Here is a 25,482-nt window from a genome sequence, read left to right as displayed (position 1 = left end):
ATCACATTTGAATTATGCATGTTGCGTATAGCAGGGCATTCAAATTCTAGGGTGTACTTTGTAATTCTAAGGCACTTTTTTAATGAGCTGAATTTATCAGCAGATTTCTATTTTTAAGAATTGGCAATATTTTTAAACTGAGCATTTATTTTTAAAGTTATATTATTTAACAGTCTTAATGAAGACAGTATAGTTATTTAGGAGATTTTATTGGAATGACTAAGAATTTCATAGTTCAAATTCAGTAATAAGTTTTTATGAAAAAGAACATAGGTGTCTTATGCTACATGTGCTTTCTAATGTTGATTACTGTTTGGCCTGATAGTTGGGTTGTTTTTTGTTTGTTTTGTTTTGTTTTGTTTCATTTCATTATGTTTTGGTATTTTGGTCCCCAGACCTCCTGTAATACATTCTATTTAGCATTTAAAGAATATTAGTCCCCATATCCACCTCCTTTAAAAACAACAGAGAATAAATGGAAGGGAAGATGAGTTATAGAAAGATCTTATATCATTTTTATAAAAGTACAAATTTGGTTTACCTGTTTCAGTTTAATTTCCTTAAAGGACAAGAATAAAGGGGAAAAAAGATGCATTCCTAAAGATAGGTAAACATTGAATTTTTCTTCCTTATGGAGTTGATTGTGTTGACAGTATTACAATAACACATATTGCTTATATCCATAAAAAAGGCATTTCTTTATCATTTTAGAGCTACAAACAAGTAGTCTCACAGCTGGGAATTATAAATTCTTGGTTGAATGAAGTGCAAGTAAAGAGATTGGGGTATAAAGTGAGAATATAAATTTTCATTAATTTTTCAAAATTTAATTCTCTTATAAAGGAATTTCTAGTTGGAATGAATAAACTTAAACACATAATAGTATATGGTCCATTATAATACTTAAATATTGCACACAGTCTTTCCCCTTCTGTTGTTTTAAATTGATTTAATTTTGATTGGATATTCTTTTTAAAAAAGATAAATGTTACTCTTTATTAAGTACAATACACAGACCATGAAATTTTTTTCCATGAAAATTGGAAAGTCATTTAAAATTGGCAGTACCATTCTCCCTCCCCACTTTCCCAACCCCACCTTGGTAATCCAATCTATAATCTTTAAGAACGTAGTGTTTTAGGATTTGCAGTGTACTTTTCCTCCCAACAACTCATTAGGTAAGTAGTATAAATATTCTTTCTAAATAAGAAAACCAACCTTGGAAAAGATTGTGGGTTCTTCCTCCCCTTGCTTCCCCCATTGGTCACATAACCAATTAGTGTCAAAGTTGTAATTAAAACTCAGGCTTAACTCCTTATAACTCCTTCATGATTGATTCATTCAATTTCCTGAAGAAATCCTAAGATATCCTTATGTAACTTCATAATGATTAGCTTATTGCTTCTTGCTAAAAATCACATCCTGAATTTTTAGTAGTCTTTCTTTCAATGTAATAGAAATAAATGAAATAGAATAGTTCCAAGAAAAAGTCACATTTTTTAAAAGACATTTTTAACTCAAGCTATGTTTAGTGAACTTAATTGATTATTTTAAATAAATTGAATAAATGTGTTGGCATTGCATTGTTAGTCACAGCTTCAGTGACTTTAAATTTATAGTGTTCATAAATAAATGAGTTACCCTTATCTGCATCCTCCATTCTTGTGAGGTTCTTTTTCCTTATAGTTATTACAATTTTCTGTGAATCTCTTTAAGATGATATTCTTGAGCCTCATTTTGGCAATTTTTAATCACATTGTGAACTAAAACTCAAATTTTTTTTCCCCTGACATTGTTCTCTGGTAACCATTTTATTTCTTGGTCATGTTTTGATTCTGTTATTGTTCTTTCAACAGCCTCTGAAGATGAATCTGAAGAAGATGGAGACCATAACAGAACATTTGACATGGCCTAACATCATGTGAGACGAATGAGCTGCAAACAATTGATAATAACAATTATTTTGGGCGGGAAGGGATGCTTATTAAAAGTAAATTGAATATTACTACTTTTATTTCAAATGTTGCTGACTTCAAACTACACTGTTATGCCCTAAAACGTGGCCAGTGAAAATAATATGTTCATATACTGGCAGGTTCATGTTGATTTTTTTTTTTTTTTTTTTTCCTTGAGGTGAGTGGGAAAGTATTAGCTTTGTTTTAAGTATTTAATTCTCCTCCCCTCATTTTGTGTTCTGATTACTATAGTCAGATTATATTTATGGAAGATTATTCAATTTCAATTTATCCCTTGATAGTAAAGAGATTGGATACTTTTGAAAAATGGGAGGGAGGGATGGGCAGGAAACAGGATGGTATTTTTCTGTTTAAACTTCCTTAAGTTGCAGTCTCATTTTGATAATCAATTCCAGTGTTTAAAAAAAAAATGTAAGCAAGTGAAACTTTATGAAAAGCTGTAATATTAGGTTTCTAAAACAAATTTAAACTCTTAATTCACTTAAACAGCAATAAAAGATTACGAGGATTTAAATGTTTAAATGATGGAATTATTATGTTTTGATTTGAAATCAGATTGTATTTGATATATGTGGTATGCAGATATTCCACTCAGGAATATTACAACTCTAAATTTTTATTTCAAAATTCTCTGCAGAAATGCAACTTACCAAAATTATTGCAATCTTAATTAAGTTGTTAATTAAAGTTTTTTAGATCCCATATTCACAATTAAAACACTGGTTATCAATGTGTTTTTTAGTGTTGTCATTTCTATAATAAATAAATATGATGTATATATATAATTGATATTTGTTGTCTTTTTTTAACTTTCAGGTTTTATGTATTTAATATTTCTTTATTATTTTAAGAGAAAAGGAATCCTTTTAGCTATTTGAGTTTTGAGTCCTGGAGTAGAATTACACAAGTATAATGCTAGCATAGGATTGATTATATTCCTAAACTGAATATAATCATGAAATGCTTATAGGATGTCCCAAAAGGCTTAGTGTAATTTTAAGCTTTATCAAAAAACAAAACACAAAACTTGTCATCAAGCTTTAATAACTTGAAACTGCCCTAAGACTATAGGGACACCTTGTGTTATTATTTAAGTAGTAAGTCTGTTTCTGCAAAACTTTTCCAAGAGTGTCTCAGATAATATTTCCATTCTAAAAACATCTCTATGCATGGGAACAAAGGTCTGGATTAAAGTTAGTAATTTATTGTATTATATAGTTGATAGGCTAATGTGCAAGACAATGTCCCCTCCCTCTGACTTGGGTTAGTCATTGATTTCAGTTAAATTCTATGAACTCATTTAAATACCTTAATATAAACTAATACTGAGAATACCAAAAAAGTCCTTACCATACATTCTGCTGAAGGGAGGGGGGCTGGATAAAGTATGTAAATAGTTATAGTACAAAGAAAAGAAAAAACCTATTACAAAAAGTTAGAGGAAGTTAATGGTATGGTGAAAAGTGTGGATTTTCAGTCAAAAGAACCAGAGTTTGACTTTTCATAACATTTTAAATGTGCCTGTAACCTTGGAGAAGTCATTTTACTTCTGAATTTCACTTCACTTTAGATTGTTGAATTTAATAAATTAATGGCATCATTTTTGATGAAACATGAGTAATGAAATGTTTTTGATGCTAGAAGCAAAATTATAGTCAAATAAATATATTAAATGGAAAGGATTTTTAACTTGGGGTTTGTAAACTTTCTTTTTATTAATTCAGTATTACTTTCTATTTCTGTCTATTTAATGATTCATTTATTTGTAAAATGAGCTACAGAAGAAAATGCAAACTACTACAATATCTGACATAACTCCAATTGGGGTCATGAAGTCAGATACAAGTGAAACAGCTGAACAATGATGAAAACAATTATATAAATTAAAGGGGTTAGACCACATGGTCATGGTCCTTTCCTATGTTATATATATATATATAGGCATGAATTCTGGGAGATTGAGATGGAGTATATTCTGGCAATAGAAGATGATTTAGTTATTGAAATAAATATATATATTTATATATACACACACACACATATATATTACATGTACACAGACATTTTTAAAGTCATTGATTCCAGGTTCAGAATCTTTTAATGCAAGGTTCTGGTTGGGTTGAGTATTGTGAATCTGCAGGTTCAGGCTTTTTCGTTTTTCTTATTTCTCATTTCTCCTTGATGTCATAAGCTTTGGTTCAAGAAGCTACAGTGGACAGATCACCATGGTAATGAGCCATGTCAGTAAACAGAATTTTTCCTTTCTCTTTTTCACTTTTGTAGACTACACAGGCTTTTTTTCTCAGTACAAACTTTCACTCAATAAGGGAATTGCCAGAACTACCTGTCATAGCACTGACCAGTGTTGAGCGTTTTCTCTGTATTTGTTGTTGTTAATGGACTAAATGGAGCTTAAATTGTAAATGTCAGCTTATATATGCTGATGAAAAAATAGTATGGATAAATGGGATTCATGTATTTTATAACGGAGAAGATCTGAAGTTATGTGTGTGATAGAACCAAGTTCTCATAGTAAGGATTAATTTGCCTGAAAGACAAAGCTGTCCCCAAGACCTGATTGCCCCATCTCCCTTAATGCAGATTTTTAAGACGGCAAAATCTCAACTATGAAAGAGTTTGAGTCCCTGTGACCAACCAAGTAGATGGCTGAAGATTATGCAAGTCTTCATATTTCCTTATAAAGACAAGGGTTTACCCAGGATGGCTAAATTACACTGTTTCTTTGCTGTGTTTGGGCAAAGTAAACCTCTTATTAATTGCACAGTGACTTTCAGATATCTTCATTGCCAAATCAAATATGAACAGAATTCCAGTGTTCATCTGCCCAACAGTTATGTAAATAACTTGAATACTTGGAATAAATATGCCTAATGCTGCCATCTCTTTAAATTTTTGAGGTATAAGCCCTATGTATAGTATGCAATATAAATTTTTGAAAATGGCTGAATGTTATTCAGAACCTTGATATATTGGAAATAATGTCAGATTTAAAGATAACTCTTAAATCCGATTTTTGACTGCTTCTTTACTGTGAAGTACAATTTATATATAACCTCTTGGCATGAATTTCTGCACTTGTAACATTAGGAATTGAATGACCCCTAAGGTTTCAGTCATATTTCAATCCGTATTGTGAGTAGAAAAACATACTGTGTTCTTGCATGAATTGTAAAATGATCTAGTAGAAAGAACTTAGAATTTGGAGTCAGAGACCTTCGGATCAAATTTCAGCCCTTTGACAGTTGTCTATGATGTGTAGTCCATGAATGTATATAGTGGATAGTCCAGGAACTATATATTTCATATATCCCATGATGATTCTACTTTGAAGAAAAACATGTTATGTGGATATGAAAATTCCAGTATGTTTTTAATAATCCATTTCATTTTATTACCATTGTTTATAATACTTAGTGTTTATGTAAACTGCAATTTAGCTATACATGTAGCTTAAATATCTCCCTTCTCAAATGAATAACTGGCTTTGAGAGTTTGGGCAAATCACTTCATCCCTCACTCTCATTTTCCTTTCTAAAACTTCTTTCAATTCTAATGTAGTTTTGCTTTGAAACTTTAAATTTTTTTGCAAGTCAAAGAATTGTTTCCAGTATGATCAGCATTCTGTAGAGAAGATTTTTTAGTTCCTACATAAGTAGAAAAATGATTTTGTGATTTAAAAAACCTTTTTTTCCCCCTTTAGAAGCTTACATTTGGATCGCTGTTCAAAATATTGCTTTGAATCTATATCTGAAACTATCAGTTCTTACTGAAATTAAGCAACATACTCATTTTCTTCCGCATCTATTAAAATACAGTCGTCATTATAAAAAAGTTGAGGTGCTGTTGTGTAAGCTGTATTTGTAAGGCCAGAAGTGAGATTTTTTTTGTAGAGGAACCAAACTATTGCTCCTGTAATTGTCAGGATTGTAGTGCTAGCAATCACCAATGCTGTTATTAAAATGTGGTTATCTGTGAAGGGAAAAGAAAAAGAAATTACATGTTAGGAACCAAACTATTCATGTTTCAACATCTGGGAAATGTTGGTATAAGACATGTCTAATTAAGTTTTGTATTTCTAGTAATTCTCTTAAAACATAGGTCTGACCATGTCATTCTGATATTTTAGCATTTAAAGCCCTTTACAATCTAACTCCAGCCTACTTTTCCAGCCTCATTATATATTACCCCTTTTTATGCACAGTGTGGTTCTGTCAAATTGGCCATCATATTCTTGAGACAATCCATTTTCTATCTTGTCTGCACAGGTTATCCCTCGTGAATTCTCTCTTCTTCACCTCTTAGAATTCCCCCTCTTTTCTTTAAACTTCTGCTCACTTATATAAGGACTTAATCAATTCTCCTGGATGCCTCCTTCCTAACTTTTCATGATTTTGATGTTTAACCTGGTAGAATGTAAGCTTATTGAAGGTATGAATTATTTGATTTTTTTTTTCTTTGTATTCCCCACATCTAAAAATGTCTGGCACCTAAGTATTTTAATGATTGAGTTCTAAGCAATCTAAATCGTCAAAAATACTTGGATATCTGGATCTCATGAGTTTGTGTGTTTGCTGCAGAGACGACTAAATTTATTTGAGAAAAATAGGCAATGTAGTGTTAAGTTGGGACATGAAGAAAATTGCAAGATTCTTGTGATCAAGCAGTTTTTTTTTTAATGTCCAAGTTTCATTCATATCTTCTGAATTAGTCAACATTCAGTTTCTAATAACATCCTGCATTAATAACCATCTCATACATTTCAATTGTCTCCAGTTTTTCCAAAGGTGACAATTAACATAAGGTTGAATGACAGATTTTTCTTGATCTTGTCTAAAGCAGCCATTTCCCCATGTTTTTTAGTTCAGAACTGTTTCAAAAACAATTTAAAAGATGCTAAAATGGCCTGCCAACACTATAAGCTACAACATTGAAAACATTCAGAACAATTTGGTTTGCTTTTTAAAACTGTTGTTTGTATTCTAGGATTTGCTACTACCAATTCATTGAACACTAGGTCCATAACTACTCAGAAGCAGACCTTTGAAAACCATAAACAAGCTCTGGTTTGTTTTTGTGGCTATGTAAAAGGCAAGACAGATTTAAGAAAATCTCTAAATGGAACTATTCATCTACAAACAATTCCTTCAACATTTAAAAAGCAACAACAGAGCCAAGTGTTTTTTTACACTTTAAAATCACTTCTGCAAACCTAAGGTTCACTGGATCTAAATGCTTAGACCCAGAAATGCTTCAACTTTATTATTCAAATGGTGATTTGGGGGTCCTTTGGGAATAACATCTGTAATGATTAACTGTTAAAATTGAGTAATTATAATAAAGTGCTCATGACATCCAGATGATGTGTTTAGATAGTACTAAATTTGAATTTTTTTAGGGTTTGTCATTCCTGATGTAAAAGGATCCCCTGAGAGAAATTGGTTCTCACCTGTCACAGAAAGAAGTAATACTATCTTTTGGTAAGCTGACAGTAGGCATGTTACCTATACAGATGGGAAAACACTAAGCATGGCAAAAGTAAAGTAGGTTGAAATGGAAGGTTCCTTTACTATACTTTTATAGTTACATCCAATATATGTATATTAAATATGCTATAAAATATATTTCTTTTGCAATGACTTTAGGAGTTCAGAAAATTCTTACCCAATTCAAGCAAACAAAAAAAATGCACATCTTCATCTAATCTTCCTCAAAATGGTTAAGTGCCTCTGCAATTTCCTTTCCATAATTCTTACTCTGGTGCTCTAGCTTCCTTGTCAAGACTCACTTCAGCGGTGTTAATATTCAGTGCCTTCCAACATTATTACTCTCATGGCACCTTTAAGCATGGTTATAGACATTGGAGAGGCCATATATCTGAATGAGTTTGACACAAGCAAAATATGCTTACCCGTACATTCAAAGTCACTAATGAAAGTGTAGGACAAACAAAAGTAGATAAAAAACGGGTGTCAGCTAAAATACCATATGCTTTTTCTTTCTAAGTTTTGAGACCCATAATTTCACAAAAAGTTGCCCCAAACTGCCTGAGCTTTTCTTTCATTTCATCTAATATAGGCTACCAAAAGAATATTGGCTGTCTGTTTATCACCTTTTGCTCTTGACGTATGACCAGCATATCTTTTCCGATCAGATATTTTTTGTGATTTTCTGTTCCTGTTCTCTGAAGTTCCTTTTTGGATATAGATTGCAGTGCTCTTTTACTATGTTCCCTTTCCACTGTTAGCAGAGATAATTGCTTTTATGGAATATCATTAAACTGTTATAACTGAAGTTATTAGAAAATTTACATTTTTTACTATCATGATCAGCTTTTGTTAGCCTTTTAAATGGCCGGATTTTGTAATACTGTATTTATCCATAAGAGAGGAAAAAAAAAAATCATAGTATGTTGATATTTCAGCCATATTTCAACCCACCAAGTCTTTGCTTAGGCATTTACTTAGCTCTTTTCAGCTTGAAAATCTTTAAACTTTAAAATCTGGGCCAAATCTGCTCATTGCTCATGAACAATTGAAATTAAAGAATTAGCCCTTAATTAGCTTAACTATGCTTTTCTGGCATAATTAAATACGATTTAGTATTTATGCGACCTTGGGTAAGTCATTTCATTCTATATGGACCATTGAGACTTTTATATGACTGAAGGCCAGACTGGATCTCTTAGATCATCTCCCTAATTTTACAGATTAGGAAGTTTAGGTTTCAACCCAGATCATTTCTAAAATTCCTAGGCTTGGAGTCAGAAAGACCTGAGTTTAAATCCAACCTCAAACACTTAATTCTGTGACCCTGGGCAATTTCTTTCCTTCATTTCCCCATCTGTGGAAATGGAAATCATAAAACAAATACCTTCCAAGGTTATTAAGATAAAAGAAAAATAATTGTAAAGTGCTTAACACAATGTAGGGCACATAATACTATATAAATATTGGCTATAAATTATGTTTATTGTTAGCTGGGAAAGAACCACTTTTCAAGGATAGTATAACAAAGTTTTTTTTGGTTCTCTGGATTCTTTACAGGCAACTTTTTGCAGCTCTGTATCAAAAAGTATTGTTAAAATGTGCAAGCATGCGGTTCTTTTGCAAACTTCATCCTTGTGTGAGATAATTCAGCTAGAATTGATTTGCAAGTTAGGAAGAAAAATTAAAGACTTAAGATCATAAATGTCAGCAAAAGATCCAATGCCATATAAAGATGTCTGAGTTCTTATCCTCTAGAATTTTCTTATATGTGTACTTATTTTTGCAGTGATAATAGCTTACATATTTTATTTTTTATATGGGTTCCATGGTTATTTACAAATTCATGCCAGTAATTGTAATGGGTGCTAACCCAGTGGACTGATAAGACATTGGTTATCTAGTTTACCATGGTGATTAATAATTCTCTAGTTCAGTATGATTGACTTAATCTTACTACAAATAATAGTTCCCTAGTGATATAATGATTGGTTTATACTCAGTATATGGCATATAAACTGGGAGGAACTCAGCTACTGGTGGCTCCCCATTTCTCCACTGAAACCAAGTCCCTTCTGAAAAACTTCCAGAAAGCTAGCCCAGGGCCCCAAGGCAAGGAAACTAGACTGTGAAGGAGATAATAAAGATTTTATTCCTGGTCATTCTGTATTGATTACTCTGCTGAAATGAAGGCTGGTCCAGAAACCCCCAGAAAACCAACTAGAATACTACAAGTAATGGTCAAGTTTTGGCAATAATAAAAATGTATCTATTGGGAGAAATATTTCATGGAGGATCTTTATGCTAAAAACATTGTTTAAAGTCAGAAGATCTGGGTTTGGATCTGGGTAAAGCCATTCTGTGGTTTTAGGGAAATTATTGCTTTTGGATCTTCAGTTTTTAAATTTGTAAAAAATGGAGTGATTAGAGCTAGATGATCTTGAAGATCTAAAGTTATGTTTCCAAGTAAGGAACGTCAGCCACAATGAAAAGTGGAAAGAGCACAGAATTTAGTCAGAAGAACACAGAATCATCAATTTAGAGCTAAAAAGGACCTTACAGCTATTTCATGGGTTCAAATTCCAAGTCTGCCAAGTCAGGGCAGACTTTTCTATTCCTCAATTTCTTCATCTATAAAATGAGGAAGTAGAACTAAATCACTTCATTAATCCAGCGTTAAATTATCTATGATCATATGACTGGCAGATGTAGCAACTCAAGCCATCAAATACAAAAAATAAGGAAAAGAGTAGAAAGTTAAGACTAAGAATACAATTGCCTCCCATATAAAAGAGAACTGTATTATCTTTTGTGATAATAAAGGCCACATTTATGCAGATTGTCCAACAATAGGTAATAATATAAGAGAAATGGGGCTTGTTCTATAAACCTAAGAAATAATTGCAAGAGGAACAATGATATTGGCAAGGTCTTCTGGATGAGAAAAAATAAAAAGCAATAGGAGGTTTCCTGGAGCAGGTGGAAAAAAAGAGATGATAAATTGGGGAGAAAAGGAAAACAGGCAAAGGACCTGGGGATGATTAAGTAGTCCAAGAAGATAACAGCAGGAATAAGTGATCTTTTGCTAAGAGAAAGACTAGATGTTTTAAAATAGCTTTGTATAAAGTCTTTAGAAGAAAATAAAGGAGTCTGTAGATAAACTAATGGAGGAGATAATAAGTTTAGTGTTGATGGAACCCAAATTTTAAAAGTGAAACAAAGGAAGGGTAAAAGTAATTTAGTGCTTGAAACAAATGGGAAAGAACAGATAGCCATTAAAGGAAGAAAGGGCACAATAGCATTGAAATTACAATGGCAATGAATGAAAAATTATCGATGATGCTCCTTAAATAAATGTTTTGAGAAGTCAAAAATGAAAAGAATTGCAAGGACATGGCAAATGCTAAAGTAAAAGATAAAAATTAAAATTTTAATTATCATTAAATCTTTTTTCATATTATATTTTGCATGTTGGACAAACTGTAGAAGTGTTTAAATCACAAAGTCCACTTAGGATTTGGATAAAAAAATATTTACTGTAGTACTTTTAAACTTTTATTAATACCTTTTGTTTATATCACCTTTATTTTTAAATGTATCTTTCTTCTCCCCTAACCAGAGAGTCATCCCCCTATAACAAAGATTTCGGAAGGGCAGGTGGGGAGGGAGAAAATTGGGGGAAGAAGCAATTAAATGAAACTAATTAGCATATTCAGGAAGTTTGAGCATCTACAGTTTTCACACCCATAATCTTCCATCTTGGTAAAGAAGAGGCTAAGAACCTAACAATTTTTTATGGTAGCAAAGAACTAGAAACAAAGTACATAGCCTTTGAATGAGGAATAGTTAAATGAACATACTGTATTAACAATTACTGAGCTTATAGAGAATTCACAGAAGTATAGGGAGAGAGATATATATATTCTATTGTAGAATAAAGTAAGCAGAACGAGGAAAACAATATACACAATTACAACAAAAGTGTAAATGAAAAGACCAAAAAAAAGAAAGAAAGAAAGAAATGGTTGCTATGTAATTATAAGAACCATGAGATTTGTCTCTGGAGAATAAATGAAAGAAAACACTTTCCTTACTTCGCTGCAGAGGTGGGACACTATAGACATGGATGATACACCAAGTAAATGAGACTTAATTAGTATGTTACTTGGTTTCTGTTTAACCACATTTCTTCTTTTTTTCTTTTTTTTTTTTTTTTTTAATAAGAAATGATTTGATAGGTCAGGAGAGATCTTTTCAGAATTTATATTTATGTAAAGCAATAGGTACAAATAAAATTGAAATTAAAATGTCAAATTTTAGTTAAGTACAATCTATGAAATAGAGCAAGTGGTTTGTAAACTGAACCCAGTTATAATTTTTGCATGTGACATGATACTGTCAATAATACATTCAAATAATGTATTTTAATAATGATAATTCACTTTCTATATAACAGTCCTGTGAGGTAGGGAGGAGTATGCTAGTGAAGCTATAAGTTAAAAATAAAGTGAAGACTCATAATAATGGGGTTTCAGTAGCCTGCTTGTTAGTCTTTGTATTTTAAGTCTCTCCTTACTTTCAGTTCATTCTCCACTGAGCTATCAACATGATCTTTCTAAAGTACAGATTTGACCATATCACTTCCCTATTCAAAAAACTCCAATGAGTCCCTAGTGCTTCTAGGATCAAATATAAAGCCTTATTTAACTTTTTTAAATCCTTTATAAATCATAAATTTAAAATCCTGCCACTGTTCTGCCTATCTAGTCTTCTTATATTTACTCCAATTCATTCCATTGACCCTCGCCTTTTTGCTGTTCCTCACCAAGATATTCATGACAATGGATTTTCACTAACTTTTCTACTTTTCTAGAACTCTTTCCTTCCTCATCTCTGGTTTTTGATTTCTCTGACTTCCTCTGAGTCTTAATTTCAAACCTTACTTTCAAGAAGTTTTCCCAATCCTCAATCTTAGTGCTTTCCTACTATGATTATCTCTAATTTACCCTATAGATATCCTGTTTGTACGTAATTGTTCACATTACCCCCAGTAGATTGTGAGCTTGAAGACAGGGACTGGCTTTGCCTTTGTTTCTATTGCAGGACTCAGGACAGTGCCTGGCATAAAGCAGTTTATTTGTAAATGCTTGTTGTTGTTTTTGATGGTTAGGAGATGAAACGGGGTGGAAAAGGGAAAGAGAAGAATGATATTCTGAAAGTGTGAAAATGCAAAGTGGGCTAATGAGCACTTTTAGTGTGCATTTTGGAATAGACAATGCAAAATAAGATTGGGAAATGGAGTTGAAAAAGATGTGGATGAAACAAAAATATCAATAGAAAAAATGGATCAAGAAATTTTGATGTTAGTTTTCATTGGCACTAGTTATACATAAATGGATTCCACCAAGAGGATGCATAGTGCTATTGATAGAAGCTCATTTTGTGGAACAATAGTGAAAAGTCAGTTAGAAGATGATTAATGTATTTGCCACTGGTGGCAAGAGGAGCAAGCATGATTATTAATGATTTGGCTACTATTGAGAAATAAAAATTCAGTGAGTTTTGGGAGGTGACCTTCAGACACCAGAAATACACATTGAAAGACTTGTGGGAAGAAAGATTTTTTAAAAGATAAAAACTAAAAAGGCTGTGGTAAAGAATGATGACAGAGTAGAGACTAAATGAAGAAAATCTGAAGTAGTGTGTCACACAAATTGTATACAAAGAAATATCACAAGGGAGTTCTATGTATAAAACAGAAATGAAAAGACTAGGAAATGACATGAAAAGATTTTTTAAAAGGCTGTAGGAGTAGAAGATTAGGATGAAGCAGAGATATGATAGCGAATATATTGAATAACAAATATTTGCTTTAATCCAATGTAAAACTCCAAGACAGGAAAGATAGCGCATACAAAAAAAAATTGGAACAGAATATTGAATTCTGAATATTTAATAGAAACCTTTTATGTTCAAATAGAGAAAAGAATTAGGAAAACTCATGAAAAGTGTAAAGCATGCTGTGGAACAGGAAAAAGAAGCAGAAAAAAGTAAACAAGGATGAAAATGTAGGAATTGTATGTTTACAATGTAGGAATAGTATGTTTATTAGACAGATGCAGAGCCAAGATTAAAGGCAACCCAGATGAACTCTTTCAACATTGGAAACACCCCAAACTTGCAGACTCTAGAACTACCTTTGAAAATAATAGCATAAAACCCCTTAAAGCTTGAGGTGCTTTTTCCCCTTAGGTGAAGAGAACCCAACTTTAGCATAAAATTCAAAGTCAAGAAATAAGCTGGAAAAAAGAGGAAATAACAACAATAAATTGAGCATAAAAAGCTACTCTGGTGGTAAGGAAGACCAAAACAAACTCAGAAGAGAGAAAAATGTGAAAACAGCTCCAAACAAAACAAAACCCCAAAGAAAAATACTAATTGGATCAAAACCCAATGGGAATTCCTGAAGTTTTTTTTTTTTAAGAGAAAAAAATCAGAAAATAAATGAGAGTAATACAAGAAAATTATGAAAAGAGAATCAACAACTCAGTAAAGGAGCATTAAAAATACTAAAGAAAATAATTCCTTAAAAACAGAATTGGAAGAAAGGCAAAAGAGGTATAAAAGTTTACTGAATGAAGAAAAATTAGCAAATGAAAGTTAATAACTTCATAAGACATCAAGAAAAATAAAAAACTCAAAAGCATGAAAAAAATGAATAATGTGAAATATTTCATCAGAAAAATAACTAACTGGTCTGGATAATTGATCCAAGAGAGATAAAGAATTATTGGAATCCCTAAAATTTGTGATTAAAGAATGAGCTCACACATTATATTTCAAGAAATTATCAAGTAAAACTTTCTTGGTATCTTAGATCCAGAGTATAAAATAGAAATTGAACTTGCAGGAATATTATGGCCAAATTCTAGAGCACTAGGTCAACAAAAAAATACTTTATGCCGTCATAAAGAAACAATTCAAATATCATGCAACCAGAGTCAGGATTACACAAAATTTAGTGATTTACATATTAAAGAAGTGGAGGACTTGGAATTATGAAATACTGGAAGGCAAAGGAATGAGTATTAGAATTTACCCAGCAAAAATGTGTATAATCTTTCAGGGTAAAATGGATAGTTAATGAAATAGAGGACTTTTATATATTCCTGATGAAATTGTTGTAATTGTTGAAAATTTGTTTCAGTCATTTTGAACTCTTCATAACCCCATTTGGTGTTTTCTTGGCAAAGATACTGGAGTGGTTTGCCATTTCCTTCTCCAGCTTATTACAGATCAGGGACTGAAGAAAACAGGATTAAGTAACTTGCACAGGGTTGCATAGCTAATTAAGTATCTGAGACTTGATTATTCCTGATGAAAAGACCAGAGCTGAATAAAAATTTTACAAATAAAAGAGAATCATTAAAAGACATACATGAAAGAGTGATCCTAAGGAACTCAATAAAGTTAAATTATTTACATTCTTATGTGGGGAAATGATAAATATAACTCCTAAGAACTTTATCATTTCTGACTTTAAGAGTAAGTGCAGCTCTTTTTTTGTGATGATAAAGAATTAGAAAGTGAAGATATACTCATTAATTGGGAAATGGCTGTGATGAAGTACTTATTATTGTGCTATAAAAATGATGAGATAATTTAAGATTTATTGGACTAAGTGAAAGCCATAATCAAAAAAAGAGGGTAGACATCATCTTTCAATAAATTATCAAGGAAAATAACCCCGATATTCTGAAACTAGAGGGTAACATCAAAACTGAAAGGATCCAGCACTTCTTGAAATAGATCCCAAAATGAAAACTCCCAGGATTATTATAGCCAACTTCCAGAAATTCTAGGTCTTATATTTCACAAGCAGCCAAAAAAAAAAAAAAAAAAAAAAATCAACTATCATGGAGCTACAATCAAGATAACACATGATTTATTAGCTTTTACATTAAAGGATTAGAATTCACATATGGCCAAAGAGCTAGAATTACAACCAAGAAGTACCTATAGCAAAACTGAGTATAATCCTTAAGGAGATAAATAGATATTTAATGAAATAGATGACTTTCAAGGATTTCTGATAAAAAGGTAAACAGGAAAGAGAAATCATGACAGATTCAATAAGGTTAAACTGTTTATATTCTTACATGGGAAAAATGATATTTGCAATTCCTAAAAATTTTCTCATTATTAGAGAAGTTAGAAGAAGTATACATGGACAGAAGGTATGAGTTGAATATGATAGAATGATTACCTAAAATAATAAAATTAAAATGTGAGGAAGAGGAATGGGGAAAGGGAGATGGGGAAAGGAAGAAGTATAATGGAGTAAATTATCTGAAATAAAAGAAGCATAAAAGCTTTTACTGTAAAGGGAATGATAAGAGAAAGGGGAGTATATAAACCTTAGTTTCATCAAAATTAGCTCAAAGAAGGAATACTCATTTGGGTATAAAAACTTAACTTACCATACAGGAAAGTACAATGGGATAAAAAATAAGAGAAGGTCGGGTGGGGGGCTGGGGAGAAGGAGAAATCAACTGATATAAGGAAGAGCAAGCAGCTTGGGGGAGGGAAAAGTCAGAAGCAAAACACTTTTGAGAAGAAACAGGGAGTAAGGAAAGGGAGAGTGGGATAGATGAGGAAAATAGGATGGAGTGGAATACATAGTAATCATAACTGAAAAAAATTTATATCAATTTTTTTCTGATAAAGACCTCATTTCTTAAATGGAGTCAACTTTATAGAAATTCTTCAGTTGATTAATGATCAGACAACATGAACAAGTAGTTTTCAATGAATTAATCAGAAGTATTTATAATCAAATAAAAATCTTAAATCACTATTGATTAGAGAAATACAAATTAAAACAATTCTGAGTTCCAACCCCATACCTATCAGAATAGCTAAAATGACAGAAAAGGAAATGACAAATGTTGAAGATGTGGGAAAATTGAGATACTAATGTACTACTGATGAAGTAGTGTACTGATTCAATTGTTCTGTAAAGCAATTTGGAACTATGTCCAAAGGGCTATAAAGCCACACATATTCTTTGACCAAGTAATATCAATTCTAAGTCTTTATCCCAAAAAAGATTTTAAAAATGAAATGGACCCATAATATAAATATAATTTATAACAGTTATTTTAATAGTGGTAAAGAATTGAAAATTGGGGGATACCCATCAATTGGGCAATGGCTAAACAAGTTGTAGCATATGATTTGTGGTGGAATACTATTGTGTTATAGGAAGTGTTCAGCAGGATGCTCTCAGAAAACCTGAAAAGACTTATATGAAGTGATGCAAAGTGAAGTAAGCAGAATGAGAAGAGCATTGTACACAGTAATAGCAATATTGTACAATTATCAGCTGTGGATGACTTAGCTATTCTCAGAAATAAAGTGATCCAAGACAATTCTGAAGGACTTATAATGAAAAATGCCATCCATCTTCAGAGAAAGAACTCATGAAGTCTGGTTGTAGATTGAAGCATACTTTTAAAAAAATTAATTTTTTCTCTTTTCTCTTTTTTTGTTTGTGTTTTCTTTCACATGATTAGCAGGGAAATGTGTTCTGCATGACTGTACATGTATAACATACTTGTCTTCTCAATGGTGGGAGGAAAAAGGAAGGAAAGAGAATTTGGAACTCAAAATTTTAAAAATGAATGTTAAAAATTGTGGGTTTTTTCTATGTAGTTGAGGGGAAAATAAAATATTTTAAAAAAGAAATGATGAAGACACTAATTTTAGAAAAAAACATGCCAAGAACTATATGAACTGATGATGCAAAGTAAAGTGAAAAAGAACCAGAAGATCATTGTGCACAGTAACAGCATTGTTGTAATGATGATCAACTGTGAAAGAAATGGCTACTCTGATCAATACATTCCCAAAGCATTCCCAAAATGAAAAAAATGCTATCCATCTCTGGAGAGAAAACAAATGAACACAGTGCAAATTGAAGCATAAGTTTCTCATTTTTTTTTGCTTTAAAAATATATAGCTAATATGGAAATATGTTATGCATAGTTTCATATATATGTATATATAGGGATTGATATATCATTGTATTTTCAATGCGTTAGGGAGAGGGTGGAAAGGAAGGAGAAAATTTGACACACAAAATCTTTTTGAAAGAATCTAAAATAAATGAATAAATCAATATGTTTTAGATTTTGTGAATAATAACAATAACTAGCATTTATATAGCACTTTAAAATGTATATAAGAACTTTATAAATTCCATTTCATTTTATATTCACAATAGATTTGTGAGATAAGTACTATTTCTATTTTACAGAATAAAGAAACCACCAGGCAGAGATTAAATCTCTTGCTTAAAGATACACAGCTAATAAGTATCTGAGACCAGATTGGAGTTCAGGTTTTCCTAATTCCTATTCAGTACTGTACTCAGTGTACTGCCTATATTGTTGGATGGATGATGATAAAAATAATTATATGTTTATATATCCATAAGAGAAATACAGATTAAGAAGTTGAACATAGAATTAGAAGACAGTTCAACTTTAATTTCAGATACTCAGTAACAAAGTCACACCTCTCTTAGCTTCCATTTCTTCATTTGTCAAATGGTGTATAATAATACACTTGCCTACTTCATTGTATTGTTGAAGGAAGCATTATATTAATGTGAGAAGTTTTAAATTATTTTTGTATTTTGATTTTTAAAAGTATTTTTTAAATCAAATGAGATAATGAATCTGAATTTACTTTAAAAATTTCAATAAATGATAGTATCATTAACTCATTCCATGATAGAAAATAAATTACTGCTTTTTATTAAAAAATGGTCCAAAGTTAATTATTTTAAAAATTATAAAATTATTTTTTGCACTGATTGATCTTAAAAGGGGAATGGAAGATTATGAAAACCATGAAAACCACAGATTGACAGTTTGGAGCTAATCTCTATGTATCCATCTATACATGTGTGATTATCTTAATGTATGTGTATATGACTTTGAATTAAATTATAATTCTACTAGGAGTTAAGAGTATGATATGGATGCTAATTTTTTAAACCTAATGTAATTTTCAACTTTAAAAGCACATGATTTTATAATGATGGGTATTCCATCTGCAGATACAGATCATGTCTCCAAACTTTATAACAAACAAATTTCTTTTGAGTAGTTGTGACTGAATCTTTGCTACCTTCTCATCGCCATGCCTTTTTCTCACTGGTCAAACTTTTTTTTTTTGATTAGTCTTTCCAAATGTATGCTGGCGCTCAAAGTCTATTAGTTGCATAAGATGTCATTCTGTCATTATCTTAGAGTACCTAGAGTTACCTCCACACCACAATGATGCATGAAAGTAGGACTCTGGGGGAGGATTATTTAGGTGAGTAAAGGAATAGAAGTACAACACTTTGCTATGGTCATACTATAATTAGTTCAGGCTGCCACTGAACAATGTTTAAAGAAACATTGAAAAACTGTACTGCATCCATAGGAAGGATATGAAATTTGATTTTCATTTCTTTCTCCCTATTTTATCTCACACAATTTCTTCTTCAGATTCATACCCACAACTTGCCCCCAAACTGCCAAATACATTCTTCTCTACAGCTTTGTTCACATTCTTTCTTGTAACTAGGATCCATATTCCCCTTCCCATCTCCAGTAATCCCACCTATCCCTTTAAGCCTTTCTATATCCTTAGCCCACTCTAGTCCAAAATGATCTTTTTATATATTATATTTCACAATAACTTGTTGGTGACTATAATATATAACTTCATACTCTACTTTATATCCACATTATTTTTATTTATATGTAGTTGATAAACTTCTTGAGGGAAGAGTCAATCTTATCCTTATGTATTTCTCAGTGCAAATATACACTTAATTTTATTGAATAAATTTGAGGATTGGTTGTAGGAATTGGGGTCATTTCATTTAGAGAAGAGAAGAATTAGAGGAAACATAACACACACTTTCAAATATTTTTTAAAAAAAACTCTTGTGAAACAAGGAATAGTTTCTGTCTTTATGGCCAAAGGGCAGAAAAAGAAGAAATTGCAAAATGGCATACTTTCGCCTTTATATATATATATATATGTATATATATATATATATATATATATATATATGTACATAAAGAAGCTTCTAATAATTATAGAAATCCAGGAATGGAATGTCCTGCTTTTGTTTCTGGATGGATACACCGAGTGAGTAATCTGAAACTGGAATGTTCAAGTGAAAGTTCAATGAACTCTGAAAATACTTGTCATGGTCTCTTTCTAATTTGTGGGTTTATGGAAAACCTGAAACAATGCCCCAAACCAGTGACTACTTGCAAATGTGCATGTACCATAAAATCAGTGAAAACTACTATTGTAATGAGAATTGCGTGGTATATTTTAGCATATACCAATGAATGTTTGAAAAGGCCATGTTGATTAATTATCCTTTTAATTAACTTTTCCTGTAGGAGTTATATGGAAGAATTAAATGCACACAGAATTAAATACTGAGGAGGACAGATGCTCCTTGAAGTGAAATTAACATTTACAGGTGTGAATATTATTATATGGGACAAAGTAATTTTCTATTAGAATGTTTCTCTGAAATTATTATGCAAGTCAGTGGGAATATATGATTCAATATAAAAACTTCAAATATAACTTTTAAATACGATTCAGTAACAAGCATTTGTTAAGCCCTTATTGTACTTAAGTTAGACAAAGGAAGACATTCGTTGTTCAGTCATTTTTCATTCAGTCTTCATGAATCTTTGTAATTCCTTTTGGGGCAAAGATACCAGAGTGATTCACCATTTCATTTTCTAACTCATTTTAAAAATAAGGAAACTAAGGTAAACTGAGTTAAATTACTTTCTCAGAGTAATACAGCTAGTGCATGTCTGAGGCTAGATTTTAACTTAGGCTTTCCTGACTTCAGACCCAGCACCCTATCCACTGCATCATCTTGCTGCCCTTAGAAGATGTTATCTCTGTCTTTAAGGAGTTTACAATTCAGTAGGGGGCTAAAAATGGAAGAATTATAATTTCAGTTTAGAAAGGACCATACAGACATATATTCCAATTTATACCTGAAAGGAGTCCCTGACAAATGATCAGTCATCCAATTTCTGCTGGGGGAACTCTAATAAATGGAGGGCTGCTATGGGGCACAGTGAATAGAATGTTGGGGTTGGGGTCAGGAATAACTTACCTTCTTGAATTCAAAACTGGCCTCAGACACTCACTAGCTATGTGACCCTGGGGGAGTCCCTTTACCCTTTTTGCCTCAATTTCTCATCTGTAAAATGAGCTGAAGAAGGAAATGGCAAACTACTCCAGTATCTTTGCTAAGAAAACCCCAAATGGGTTCAAAAAATATTGGATATGACTGAAAAATGACTGAACAACAATAAATGGGAACTTTCTCCTTCCTCAAGTCTAATTTTGCTGCTTTGTAATTTCCACATACTCCACTTGCTTCAGGCCTCTGGGGCCAAATAGAATAAATTGAATAATACCTCTTTCAAATGACAACTCTTCAAATACTTAAAGATCACTATATGTTCTCCCTTTCTTCTCTTTAGACTAAACAACCCCATTCCTTCATTCAGTTTTCTTATGGCATAGACTCAAGGTCCTTCACTGTCTTGTTTTCCCTGAGTATTATCAGCATTCTATTTAAATTGTGGAGATTAAAAAAGAACACACCATTCTAATTATTATCTGACTTGGACAGAGTACAGAGAGACCCTTGGAAGCAATGAACAGAAGCTTGGACAGATTTTGAGACATAGTGGAGAATAGAAGAACCTAGTGTGCTTTGGTCCGTGGTGGCAGAAGAGTCAGACATGACTGAACAAATGAACAACAACAGAAGAGACTAATACACTGATTCCTGGAAGCCATGCATTTGTTAACATCCCTTAAGATGACATTTTCTTCTTCTTCTTTTTTTTTTTTTTTTGGACTGGCACATCACACTGTTCACTCAAATTAAGCTTGCAATCAATCTCCTGTCTCTTTCAGACTAAATGCCTTCTGTGTGTCTTCCCCTCCCCTATACTTGTGAATAACACACAGTATTATTACATGAAAAGGACACTAGTGTCATAAAACAAAGTACTATGCAAGGTCTACTGGGAAAGATGGATCATGAAAGGGGCACTGGAGAAGGTGCCCTAGAGAGTTGGCATTGAAGTTGGACCTTGGAAGAAAATATCTAACATGTAATGCAGACAAACAAGTGGCTTTTTGTTCCATTCATGTAAAAGCTGAGACAGTTTGTGCAATGGACCATTTGTTTAAATAATCTTTGATTCTAGGACCCCAAAGAAAACAAAAAAGCAAAGATAGTCTATATGTACAAGAAGAGTTACATGCTGTGTTTTCATCATAGTACATGTGAAATATTAATTAAATCTAAAGCAAAGAATAATGCTCACCTGGCAAGTATTTCTTCTCATAAGAAACTGAAAAAAGAAAATCAGAATTTAGAAATTCATAATTTTTAGCTTGTTAACTTTAAGCAATGAATTTCATCTTTTGAAATGTCCTTTTTTACTTTATTTTTCTTTTTTCTTTTAAAAAATTTATTAAAGCTTTTTATTTACAAAACATATGCATGGGTAATTTTTCAACATTGATCCTTGTAAAACTTTGTTCCAAATTTTTCCCTCCTTCCCCCCATCCTCCCCTAGATGGCAAGTAGTCCAATGCATGTTAAATATGTTAAAATATGTTAAATCCAATATATGTATGCATATTTATGCAATGATTTTCAAACAAAAATTTGCCAGCTTACATGTATTCTGCATACTTATTAATGTTTTCTTTTACTGTAATTATGCTCTAAAGTGTGCTTTTGAAGGAAACAATTTTTTAAAATGAAAATAATCCCAAACAATGATAATAATATGTCTCTGCTATAAAATTTCAACTGCCAATGACAAGAAGTTAAGAAATCTATTTTTCCTTATGAGAATTTAAGAATAGAGATATGATTAGTATATTAGTACATTTAAATGCCTATTTAACTACCAGCATATCATAGCAAAATAAATTTTATTTCAAGTTATATATATATATATATATGCCACACTTTCTTCCCTTCCCCTTCTCTTCCAATTTTTTTAATGGGAGATATATTGCTATCTAACAAACACTAATACATTAGGCAGTATACAAGCACACATAGAGAATGAAGGTATTGAAGTCCTTTGCAGAAAACCAGATCCTACCTGAAATCTCCCATCCTTACCAATTCAGCTACTCAAGTTATTTAACAAAGCAACAAAAGAAAACAATAACTAGCAGTCTGTTTGTTGCTCTAGTATTCTTAAAGTGGGATCTTGTGTTGAATCAGCTGTAGTTTATCTTTTCATTATGAAAGAAGACCTAGGATATCACCAGATATCTTGAACAAAGAGGAGAGGAAGGAAGTCCTAACAAGATTGTTGTCATATTGTTATTACTGTTTTGTCTAGCTAAAATGTCAGTCAGCAGAAGCAATGACAAAATAAGCAATTAAAATTGTGGTAGATTGCCTTGGTGGCATTGGTGGAAAAGGGAGGATATATTTAAATATGTCTCATAACTGTCTTTAGGGTCCCACTAGTATGAAACATTTGTCTTTTTCCCTGGTCATAATTATAAAAAATTGGGAAAACAGAATGGTTCAGTAAATGAAAAATTGTCAGTATGACTTACTGCATTTATCAGTATGACTTACTAGGGAAATTTGAAAATAAGGTCTTTACTAGAGTTTTGGTTGTAGAGTTAAATTGAAAAAGGTGATTATTGATAGCATAAAGAAAAATGGAACAGCTAGGTGGAGTAGTGGATCTAAAGTCCAGAAGATTCACCTTCCTAGGTTCAAATCTATCCTTAAACACTTAATTGGCTGTATGACTGTGAGCAAGTCATTTAACTCAGTTTTTTCATCTGTAAAATGAGCAGGAGAAGAAAAATGGCAAAATGGCAAATCTGTGCCAAGAAAACACCAATGGAGTTCCAGACTTGACTGAAATGACCGAACAACCACAACACATGGAAAAAATGTCAGCTAAAATGAACAGATATTTTAAATCTCTTAATTCAAAAAGGAAAAGTTTCAACTACAAAGAAAAAACATTTAAATTAAAATAATTAGAACTGTGCAGTGTTCACATTATGTTCAATGACTTTTAAACAAAATAGTAACATGCTTTTATATAATTTTACCTACAAAATTAATTTCCTGCAAAACCACTGCTTTGGCAAAAATAAATATAGATGACCTATAATCTAAACAAGGATTAAAATGTTATTAATTTTTTGCATGTTTAGACAAAAGGACTTGTTCTTTCATGGAAAATAATTCTTTTCAAGTAATCTGGATTTATGGAGTTTTTCTATTGACTTTGTAAAACTATTTTTGAACTGAACTATCACATAGATAGCTCTAAGATAATTTTCTAAGAAGGAAAATTCCCCTTGCAATACTTAAAAATATGAGAAGAATAAAATTGCTTCTAGATTACATGGTTTGACTTTAGCTCCTGAATTTATGCAAGTTACAGAATTAATTTGCACACTATTTAGGAAAGACCATTTTGGGGGCTTATTCTGAAAGGCACATTGAAAAGAGCTGGATTTGGAGTCAGAAGAGTAGAGTCTGAATTCTAGCTCTGCTGCTTAGGGCCTGTCTGACCTTGGGTTTTCACCTTTTTACGCCCCAGTTTCCTCATCAGTAAGAAAACAAAAAGCAAAAAGAAAAGAAAAAAAAAAAAAAAAGCAAAGAAAGAGGTATATGGACTAGTTGACCTTGAAGGTCCCCACAAGCTCTCAATCTTTAACACATGGTGCAACATTTTTTTTTTTTTAAAGAAACAAAAGTAAAAGAGCATAAATCTTCTTTTCCCACTTCATTGCTCTTCTTAGAATAAGAAAAATCCTTCAGCCATACTTACCAGCTGCTTTACATAGGGTACCCTCCACAGAAGAAACTTCACAATTTCCTTTTTTCCATATACCAGACTTGGTTTGAAAAAAAGCACATGTGTCTATTAGGTTTGGACTTTCTTCTGAGTTTTTCCACTTGTTAAATGTCATGTTAGACTTGTCATACCATTTGAAACTTTCATCTGTGGGTTAGAGGAAGTCTTCTCATATTATTATTGTCAGATAGCATTTTTATGAGCCAAAAGTCAATAAAAAGTTTTTAGTATAACAGGTGGAAAATGACCAAGATCTGGCCTAATATTTTCCTTATATGGCTCAAAAATGAAAGCATTAATACTGAAAAGGTGAAAGAGGGAAAAGAATGAAAAATGAATGTGAATGAAAGAAAAGAAGTAAAAACTAGGTAGGTATAAGAAGCAAAGATTAGCTAGAAATTGATAAGAAGTCAATTTGCACTTAGAAATTATATTTAAACAAGTTAGAATAATGTACATTTTGTGAGTATGCCCTATACTTCATAGGATTGTTAAGATAAAATAATTTATTGAAAAGTTTTCACTTGTCTGGCTTCATTGGGGGCTTGAAATTCATGAATTTAGAAAAATGAAAATATGAGGTTAGAGATATTCTCCAGATAAACTGTGATACCAGATTAAAATAAATTAGAATATTGGCCAGAAGCCTCTAAGGTTACATCAAATAAGAGCAATCTCAGTGTACCTACAGGTGCAAGAAGACAGATCTTTGTTGATTTGGGGCTCTTCCTTTCAGACATTATATCACTGGAGACAGCAGAATATTATTATCATTTTGATATGGAAGGACCCTACAAAGTCATTTGGTCCAATCTCTTCATTTTACAAATCAGGAAACTGAGGGTCAGAAAAGTTAAATAACTAACCCAAGATTCCACAGATAGGATTTGGTCAATCAGAGAGCAAATAACAAGGTTTGAATCCAGAATGTCTTTATCTTAAGTCAGTCTTCTTTCCATTTTAACACACTAAGTGCCCACTTTCAAGCTTTCTTCCTCTACAGATTAAGTGATGCAGTGG

General features: G+C 31.9%; 2 protein-coding genes across 10 annotated transcripts in view; one reads left to right on the top strand and one right to left on the bottom strand.

Moving 5' to 3' along the window:
- The window catches only part of MARCHF7 (membrane associated ring-CH-type finger 7), a 48,120-nt gene extending 45,359 nt beyond the window's left edge, over positions 1-2,761 (top strand). For all 8 annotated transcript variants that reach the window (XM_074303328.1, XM_074303327.1, XM_074303326.1 and 5 more), the window contains one exon: positions 1,857-2,761. In XM_074303328.1, the coding sequence (XP_074159429.1) occupies positions 1,857-1,925 (69 nt within the window). In that variant the 3' untranslated portion in view covers positions 1,926-2,761. The remainder of the gene's footprint in view (positions 1-1,856) is intronic.
- Positions 2,762-5,364: 2,603 nt separating this feature from the next.
- LOC141562947 (CD302 antigen) overlaps positions 5,365-25,482 on the bottom strand; it is a 180,514-nt gene continuing 160,396 nt past the window's right edge. For both annotated transcript variants that reach the window (XM_074303320.1, XM_074303319.1), the window contains 3 exons: positions 24,436-24,609; positions 21,931-21,957; positions 5,365-5,966 (listed from right to left, as the gene is read on the bottom strand). In XM_074303320.1, coding sequence (XP_074159421.1) covers positions 5,770-5,966; positions 21,931-21,957; positions 24,436-24,609 — 398 coding nt within the window. In that variant the 3' untranslated portion in view covers positions 5,365-5,769. The remainder of the gene's footprint in view (positions 5,967-21,930; positions 21,958-24,435; positions 24,610-25,482) is intronic.

Source organism: Sminthopsis crassicaudata, chromosome 3 (genome assembly GCF_048593235.1).
Source record: "Sminthopsis crassicaudata isolate SCR6 chromosome 3, ASM4859323v1, whole genome shotgun sequence".
NCBI classification, from domain to species: domain Eukaryota; kingdom Metazoa; phylum Chordata; class Mammalia; order Dasyuromorphia; family Dasyuridae; genus Sminthopsis; species Sminthopsis crassicaudata.
Note: the sequence above shows the minus strand (reverse complement) of the source record. Positions and strands in the feature narration are given on the sequence as shown.